This window comes from Triticum dicoccoides, chromosome 1A (assembly GCF_002162155.2).
Source record: "Triticum dicoccoides isolate Atlit2015 ecotype Zavitan chromosome 1A, WEW_v2.0, whole genome shotgun sequence".
NCBI lineage: Eukaryota > Viridiplantae > Streptophyta > Magnoliopsida > Poales > Poaceae > Triticum > Triticum dicoccoides.
Genome location: NC_041380.1, coordinates 210,395,535 through 210,405,078, shown reverse-complemented (window position 1 = coordinate 210,405,078; position 9,544 = coordinate 210,395,535). Strand labels below are relative to the sequence as shown.

Genomic DNA, 9,544 nt, shown 5'->3' with positions numbered 1-9,544 from the left:
GGTGACGACCTTGGTGCCCTTGGAGACGCCGTGCTTAGCGAGGTCGCCGGGGAGGACGAGGAGGCAGCCATGGCCGGGCGGATTGAAGAAACCTAGACGACAAGGGGAATGGAGTGGAGAGGAGGCGAGGCGAAGGAAGGAGAGAACTTACCGTCGGGAAGAAGTCCAGTATGCCAGAGGAGGTACGCCGGCGTCGAGGCGTCGGGCGGCGACGTGGAGTCGAGCGGCGGCAACGTCTCTCCTCCAAATCCTCGAGTCCCCCCTCGAGGGCTGAGAACCGCGTGGATAGAAGGGGTTCGACGGCGATCGAAAGGGATGAGCTATGAAAACCACACGAAACAAATGAGCCGTTCAACTTTCACGAGGTTTCTGGCCCCGCGGGGTTAATCCTCTTAAAACCCTCTCAATTCCCTTGTATCAAACGAGGCCTTAAGAATTCCCATGCCCTTTCTCCAAACACGCTGTTAGAAGCGCGAGTCTTTCCCTAAAAAAAAATGTTAGAAGCGCGAGTCACAACGGACCACGAACGAACATGTGTCCTTTTCCGAAACTCCCCGAGGCGGTGCACTGGCACAGCCAGTGGCGGAGAGGGGCTACAAATACCCCGGCCACGTGCCGCCACCGGATTGCAAACCTATTTATATTCTCTCCTTAATTCCCCATCCGTCTCGTCCGCCTCCTCCTCCCCGTTTCCCCTCTCTCCGAGCTGCAGCCCGCCTCGCCGTCGCTACCTCCCACGCAAACCCTAACCCTAGGCACCGCCGCCGCCATGGCCAGCGGCAACGTGTCCACCGTCTACATCTCCGTCATCGACGACGTCGTCGCCAAGGTTCGTGAGGACTTCATTACCTACGGTGTTGGCGATGCCGTCCTCAACGAGCTCCAGGCTGTAAGTTCTGCCGATTTGTCGAGCCCCTTGTACTAATACCTCTCGAATTGCTGGTTAATTTGTGCGATTTGACGGTTGCCTTTCCGATCCGGCTGAAAACCCTAGCTCTGGGAAATGAAGATGCTGCACTGTGGCGCAATCTCAGGGAACATCGACCGCAACAGGGCTCCCCCCGCTTCCGCTGGAGGCGCTCCTGGTGCTGGCGCGACTCCACCCGTGCACGACCTCAACGTGCCCTACGAGGCTACGTCCGAGGAGTACGCCACCCCAACCGCCGACATGCTGTTCCCACCGGTGAGGCAAAATCCCTCGATTATCCTCCAAATTGGCCGCGATCTATGTGGTCGACATGCAGGGTGTTGATGGGGTTGGTTGTATTTGGTTGCAGACGCCGCTGCAGACCCCGATCCAGACACCACTTCCAGGGATTGATACAGGGATGTATAACATACCCACGGGGCCGTCGGACTATGCCCCATCGCCGATCAGTGACATGAGAAACGGGATGGGGATGAATGGGTCTGATCCAAAAACTGGCCGACCAAGCCCTTACATGGTAAAGTGAATTTGTACCTTTTCTGGTTTGTGTGTGGAGGTGATTTTGTTTGTTTTAGTTGAGATTGATGTTTGGAAGTTTGTTTTGCAGCAACCTCCATCGCCCTGGATGAATCAGAGACCACTGGGGGTTGATGTGAACGTTGGTATGTGCCTATGTTATGCCCCTTCTTGTTCTCGGCATGACCTTCATCTTTGTCTGGTTGGAGCAATATTGATCGAGGAAAGCAATGATGGTTTGGACAATTTTAATTGATGTACAGCTTACGAGGAGAGCCGTGAGGACCCAGACCGGATGATGCAACCTCAGCCATTGACTAAGGTGAAGGATGAGCTTACAGCACTGTTGTACTTTCTTTTCTTCCTTTTCACCAGTTATTAATATCTGTTCTGTTTTCAGAGACATTGGTCCTGCTGGTTTTTTCTATTGGGTTACTATTCTATACTGTAGTTAGCTACAAAGCACTGGTCTGTTTTATTCCCAATTGTTGCCTGTGTGAAAAGAAAGAAGGCCAAAACTGCCGATTGTCCGTCCTGATACAGGGGGGACACGTGATACGTGTATCCTGCAGTATCCTATCTTTTTTGAATTAAAAAACGAAATTAAATCGGGCTCTGGCCTACACACGGTGTGGACATGGTGGGGACTCGGCAGCCAGCCTCCAGCGGCCATGCCACTGCCCAATTCTCCTGCCGATGGCAACCGTGCGGAGGAAGAACATCCCGGCGGAGGAAGATTGCAAGGTGACTGATGAGGGAGAAGCTCCGGGCAGGGAGAAAGATGGGGACTGCAGCGGTCAGCGAGGAAGAAGATTTGGGCAGACTTAGAGATGGTGATGGAAGCTGCCGATGCAAGAAGGTACATGCGGTGGTGCGGTCGTTTCTTCTCCTCTCTGCAGGCGGCTGGAGAAAAGGAGTACGAGAATGGGAAGTAGGAAATGGCTGGAGAGCTACTAGTCTAGGGTTTTCTGGAATTGGGCCTTACATGGGCATCGGAGGCCAGAGAGCTACATGGGCTCTGAGTGGACTGCTCAAAGTCTTTAATCAATAGAAATGCGACAACATATAACTAAAAAAATCTCTCATCTAAAAATTATCTTTAAATATTTATTGCATGATGTCTATTTTTCTAAATACTTAATATACCCTGATGTATCGCCGAATTGCTGTTATCAAAAAATGCCGTATCCCGTGTCACCGTAGTTGTATTGCCGTGTCTGTATCTCTGTATCGGTGCTTCTTAGGTAACCCACATATCTGGAGTTCTCAGCACATTAATAACTTCCACCAAAAAAAGGACACGTCGGTTACTAGCTATCTGACAATTGTGTTGGCTCTTTCAGTCTGGAAGGAACAATAGAACTTGTGCTTATTGCTCTGTCTGAATGATATTTAGGAATATTGGCTGATGATCCTTCCACAATACCAACTATATATTTTACTAGCTTCTTCACCTGCGTCATTTGTACCACAGTATATTTGAAATAATTGCACCATAAGTTTGCACACATAGCACATTACTCTAATGGCACCATGTCTTGTTGATGTCATAACAGTCTAATAGTCAAGTAGTAAAGCATCTATTTTCTATGTTGCTGCTTTTATTGTTCCTGACCTTTGGGTTGTGATAGGCAAATGAAAACAAAGTGGATTTAGCTTGGCATATGGTGAAACGAAGATCCATAGGATTTTTCATAATGCTTTGTATACTGGTGTCAGTCTGCATGTTGTTATTTGGCAGAGCAATTTTGACGGCTCTATTTATAATGAAATGAAGTTTCACTTGTTTTGTTGCTAGTTATGTGTTCTCAAATGTACCTCCATCATATATGCAACTTCTGAAGCTCAACATTTCTTTAGCAAGAACATTGAAATGATGTACACATGTAAAAATACATATCAACTACATGCAGTTATCACACAAACGTGTGAAACTAGTTATGGATCGATTGCAGCTTTAGACCATGAATTTTATCTTTGCTGAATCGTTGTAATCCAAGTTGCCGGATTATCAGCTAATGACAGAAGTGTTGAATCCATAATAAAATAGTATTATCAGAATCCTGATTTCCACTATATATGCTATATGCATTTATGCGTAGTTCATTTCAATTTGTAGGATTTTCTGATGATGTCTTCTGGAAAACGGAAGAGGGATGAATATCCTGATCAGCTTCCTTCTGGTTCATTTGTGCCACAACAGGATGGATGTGCAGACCAGGTTGCCGAATTTGTGGGGTCAAAGGTACTGTTCAAAATTCTTTATAATATTTTTTTCACTTCTTAATTACTATGAACGTGCGGGGTGGATAGTTGATGATAGAGGGACTGTTTTATTTGTGTTACTATAATATTAGAGTTTGTTTGGATGGAAGGTGGTTTAGAAACAACGTTATCCGAAAACCACAATATTTTAACATGCAGGCATGGAATGCCACGGTATAGAGACACTACAGTAATTTACACTATTGGGAAAACCAATGGGTGACACTACAGCAATCTACACTATTGGAAAAACCAATGGGTGTTTGGCAATTGTTGTATTAAGTAGAGTGTTATGTTTTGTTTTATATTATGTTAACAACTAACCGTTGAAAGGAATTCAAATAATTTCATGTGATAACGTGCACAATTTGGCTTAGCTTGTGTGTTAACACCGGTATATTAAAAGAACACTAGTATCACAATTCATGGTTACATATCTTAATCAAAGTATCTTGTTTGTAATCAGCATCGAATCTGTGTAACCAACCGAGGTAAGAGACACACACAACTCACTCTGTCGATTCAATGCGTATACGCATACAAGGCCACAGAACCAATTTTGACCCTGTGCATAGACTGGCTGTGACTGCAAAGAACAGAAATTGACATATCTCATAACTTATGGTACATGCTATAGTTAGGAAAGAAATGAATTAATTAGTACCGTGAAACATCACGAGAGTGCATGGTTAACCATGCCTTATGACCTAAGCCCAGAAGAGACACAATGGACGTGAGAGGCCAACATGATGCAAAGCATTTTTACAGTTTTTTGTGAATAGCATGGTTTTGTGAAAACTTTTATTCCCTCCATCCAGATATATAGGGCCTAATTCATTTTTCAATGTTGCCTTTGGCCATCGATAAGATTAGTAATATATGATGAGATGTATGATGTAAAAATTATATAATTAGAAACTTCTTTCACATACGAATATAACAGTATGTTTTGTGTAACATGCATGTCATATAACATTACTCTAACCCATAGTCAAAGGTAACCCCGAAAACCGTATTAGGCCCTATATATTTGGATGGAGAGAGTATATTAAATGCTTTGAGGTGTTTGGATGAAAGAAATCCCAGGTTGCTCTCGTACCGTAATATTTTTGTGGTATCTGAAAAAGAGGCCCGGGCCTCTTTTTTCTAAACCGAACCGATAAAAATCGTGGGGCAGAGCGCTCAGCCTGTTGACGTTGCCTTCTATGTCCAGATCAGAAGATCTCAGATGCGATTGCCATCTCCTTTGTCTGTCAATCTATCTGTTAAATGAAGTATAATCCATCTCCTGTTATTAGGTGTTTCATTTTTAGGTGATTAGTTTTTCTACGGACACCACTGTCGGTTGGGATGACAGCACACGCTACTATCCAACGACCTTACACACTTTTATCAGGTCGCGGGCTGCTGATTACGGGAGTAGCACATGACTCAAATGAAGCTTGCCCATGGAGTAGATCGATTGATCGTTGGAGCACACTCATACGCATCAGGCTAAAGGCTAGCTAGCGTAGTGATTCTATATGTCCATAGGTGCACTTACATGCACAAATGATTTTGCCCCGGCTAGGAGAGAACTTTTAGTGCATGGCATAGCTGCATGCATGGGGCGGCCGTTTCTACACGCAGATCAGTTCATTGAGTGTAGCTGAGTTAGGTGCAGCAAGTCAAAGCTAAGGCCTAAGGTATTCATTGCGCACACATTGGAAACCTTAGGTTTTGAATTACTATGGCATCGGTGGTTATGCCAAAACTGAGAAAAACAATGGTTTTTATCGTAGTATTCATTGCCCACACATTGGAAACCTTAGGTTTCGATTTACTATGGCTTTGAAAAAACTGTGTTACCAAACTAGGCTATGTTTTTGATAGCAAAGTATTGAAAAACCACAAAGTATAGAAACACTAGGCTATGTTTCGATAGCAAAGTATTGAAAAAAACAAAGTATTAGAAAAACTACAGTAATTTAGCGTGTAGGTACAAAATATCACGGTTTTGACATAACAGGGTATTTTGGATTATTGTGAATACTGTGGGCCTTTTTGTAAGAGCGTGTATGGAAAAACGTAAAATTAGCTAACAGCTGTTTGAAGCAGTTGCAAACGTGCGTGTTGCTAGCTAGCTAGGCATTGTAAACTGCTAAACGGCCATGCACAAAGCACCGGCATGAACAAACTAGTACAACCATGCACTTACTAAACGGCTAAACTGGATGCGCCATGCACAAGCTCGGTGTTACACTCTCCAAAGGGGAGGATGCAGTCGAAGTACCACAACATGCAGCGCGAGGAGCTAGGACCTGATGGCATAGCTGGCAGTGCAACAGGTGGCGAAGCTGTCTGTGGATGGGAGCGGGAACGGCTTGGCCTTTTTCTGCGTCACTGTCCAGGGGCATCAGGAGCTGCGCGTGACTAGAACCGCATGACCAAGCTTGACGCCCTGCATTGGATCTGACAGCCGCATGCGCTTGCTCTTGGGACGTAAGCAACCTGACTATCTTGTACGTGGAATTGCGGCAATGATAAATTCGCGCGACTGAATAGGATTGTATTCTTGCTGCTTGATTTTTGGTGAGCAAGGTGTGGTTCCATTCGTCTCGGCTGGCACGGAGGCATCATATGGCGCCCACGGTGGAGTTGCACCATGGGGTGCTGGGCCTACCGTGTAGTCCTACAAACAGCTGCGCTGAGACGCCACCACACCATGAACGGAGCTGAGCGAATGGACATGCATGAGGGGGAACGGCACGGAGGCAGGAGGAGGGAGGATAAAGGACAATGGGCTCATCTTTGTTCTCTCAGCTGCTGTCTCTTAGTTTCTCCATGGCTGCCAACAGTGACATCTCTAGAGACGAGAGGTCGGTGGTGTCAACATGGGACGAAGGCCGAGTTGTTGCGAGTAGCTAGCAAAGAAAATAACGTGTGACATGCTCTTTTTATTTTTGCTTGCTGGGATTCTTTATTTTAGAAAGAGGAAATACCCTGATTTTTGGAAATACTCTAGTATTAGTACCTAGGTTTTTGGGGGTAGCCAAACATGTTTCAGTAATTAAGACTATGATACTTAGATAAATATATAGTATTCTCAGTATACTTAGAAAATACTTTGTTATCAAGCAGGGCCTAGAAGTATTTAATACTACAGCTTTTTATAAAAAACATAGTATTTCAGAAATACTTTGTATCCAAACGGGCCCTTAGTTAATTGACAACTGGTATTATTATGATTATGGACTAAGTTCATTGAGTTTGTTACCTATGGGCCTGTTTGAGTTGGGAACATTCTTTTGTGTGAGCTTTAGTATTTACTTCAATTTGTACCAAATACCTAAGCTCACAAAACCCCCAATCCAATGCTATATCGATGACAACAATTTCATTTTCCTCAACTTGTTACTACCTCTAATTTGATTTGAATAGTCTAGATTTATATGTCATCTAGTTGCCAGGTGAATAATATAGTGATACCTCATAAGTTGGCTGTTTAATAATTTTTGTTATGTGCTAGTTCATCATCTGTAAACCTAATATTTTTTGGTCCTAGATTAAGTTCCCAATCACTTCACATATTAATATGTTCAGTGTATTTTACTAGGATGTTGCACGAATGTTTTTCCTGAAGTGCCTGCTAAATTATGAAAATGACATGATGAACTTAATTTTAAAGAGAATTGCAACTAATCTGGTTGATATATGTTATGTTTAACCACTGAAGGATCAAAGGATAGTATCTAAGCTGGCAATTTTTGGCATGCAGGCCCACACTTCATCCATCTTTATGCTAATATATTAGTACATCACCAGACACTCTGTATTTACTATTTTAGCACAAATGTTCAAATTTGGATTTCAGATTTCTCTACTTTTTCTAAATGTTTCTCTACTTTTTCTAAATGTCTTGGAGCTTCCTGAAAAAGCTCCCTATTGCTTAGTGCTAATACTGGACGCTGACGTATTGTCAACGCTAACACGTCAATGAACTTAGGGCATGTACAATGGTTGATAAGATAGTCTTATCTTGAGTCTTGCATGTAATTTAGATATGACAAAAAAATATATCTACAATGGGTCATCTCTTAGCCTTATCTTCAATAACTAGCTATTCCTAAAAACACGGTGAGACATATTATGCTAAGATTTCATCTCTTGTCTCCTCTTAAATAAGAGAAGACAAGCCTTTTATTATGAGTTCTCTCTCCTCCACCTCATCATTTATCCTACGTGGCACTCCTAAGATAGCACCATTGTACATGCCCTTGGTGCTAATACTGAGTTTCTATTTGTGTTCGTTTTCGGAAGTTCATCCTCCTTTTTTGGGTCTTTATTTAGGATAACGCACAACAGGTGTGGAATTCCATCATGAACAAGCAAGAATCAGTAACGAAGACACTTTCTATCGAAGAAAGCACAATACCACCACTTCTTCCTCAACAGGACGGGATACAAGATGATTATAACGATGTATATAACTCGAGACCTCGATCAGTCTATCTTGCATCTTCAGATTCTTTGACTAAACATGATTCTTTTATGTTTCAGCAGTTTTTCTTCCCAGGAGTTCCAACCGAAGACTACAATACCCCTGGGGAATCTTGTAAGTTTCTCATGAATTGTGGACATCGTTCTGGACCTTAAACACATAATTTTTTTTATGTGTCGAGTGTTCTTATCAGTCATATTTTGATGTGTTAGCGGAATATCGAACTCCCACACCTGCTGTTGCAACACCAAAGCCAAGAAACGATACGGCGGGTGATGATGATGATGATGATGATGATGATGAACCTCCTCTTAATGAAGATGATGATGACGATGACGAGATAGATGACTTACAGGATGGCGATGAGGAACCTAACACGCAGCACCTTGTCCTTGCACAATTCGACAAAGTAATACTGCTTCCTTTTTATTAGATAATGTTGGCTCAACAGTATCTGCTTTACCTCTAGTTTCAGGCCCTTATGTCTTATCTCTTTTGCTGGTTTACTAGGTAACAAGGACAAAGAATCGCTGGAAGTGCACTTTGAAGGATGGAATCATGCATTTGAATGGCAGAGATGTTCTATTCAACAAGGTGGGTATCATAATGTTTTGGTCAAACTTGTGAATGTATGATTTCCTGATCTTTGGATCTGTCGTGATACAAACATGATTGAGCAATTGAACTGTTGTTTCTTGCTACTTGGTCACACACCTGGACTTTGTAAGCAACAAGTTATAATTCTTCAGTGCTCTTCACTTGATGCAATGCTCTTCTTGCTGACTCTGCGTTACTGTTTGCAGGCTTCAGGAGAGTTTGATTTTTGAATTTCATGGTAAAGATGATATTTTAGGTGCCTGCTGTATCTACTTGTCTTTAACATAAGGAAGGAAAGGTGACAAAAGGCTGGTGCTGTGGCGAGTTTGGCACTATGATCATGTGTCATGTTTTCCTGTCGAGGCTTGCTTCACCCAGTTGGTTTGTTTACCATAACTCATGTCACTGTAAAAATGGTACAGTTGGGACGGTTGTGGATATTTTCTTGAGATGCTCACTTAAAGCTGGTGGAACGATCGTATCTCATAAATCATCCTTTTCCCGTCCTATTATAGGTGATACTAGTAAGGTGCCCGTGCGTTGCCACGGAAAAATAAATATAGTTCATACAACATATACATATAAATAATCGATCAATCTCTCACCGAATCCTCAATTCCCAATCCTCCTACAAAAAAACATATGCTCCTAACTCTTAAGCAAGGGTATGGCTCTTTTTCATCTACACCCATCGTTCTATTTCTATCTCTATTTTTAACTACGGCATGAATGAAATGTCTATAATCCCTCCCTCTTTT

General features: G+C 42.9%; 1 protein-coding gene across 2 annotated transcripts; it reads left to right on the top strand.

The window, feature by feature from the left end:
• Nucleotides 1–644: 644 nt before the first annotated feature.
• Nucleotides 645–9,276, top strand: LOC119266873 (transcription initiation factor IIA large subunit-like). Of its 2 annotated transcripts, none has more exons than XM_037548167.1 (11): nt 645–889; nt 995–1,183; nt 1,278–1,445; nt 1,536–1,590; nt 1,708–1,766; nt 3,564–3,689; nt 8,039–8,170; nt 8,252–8,303; nt 8,402–8,598; nt 8,700–8,783; nt 8,993–9,276. In XM_037548167.1, the coding sequence occupies exons 1-11, from the start codon at nt 770–772 to the stop codon at nt 9,014–9,016; spliced, it is 1,206 nt and encodes a 401-aa protein (XP_037404064.1). In that variant the 5' UTR covers nt 645–769; the 3' UTR covers nt 9,017–9,276. The 2 variants fall into 2 exon arrangements, with proteins under 2 accessions (XP_037404064.1, XP_037404057.1); XM_037548160.1 differs by having other exon boundaries at nt 8,249–8,303.
• Nucleotides 9,277–9,544: the final 268 nt, after the last annotated feature.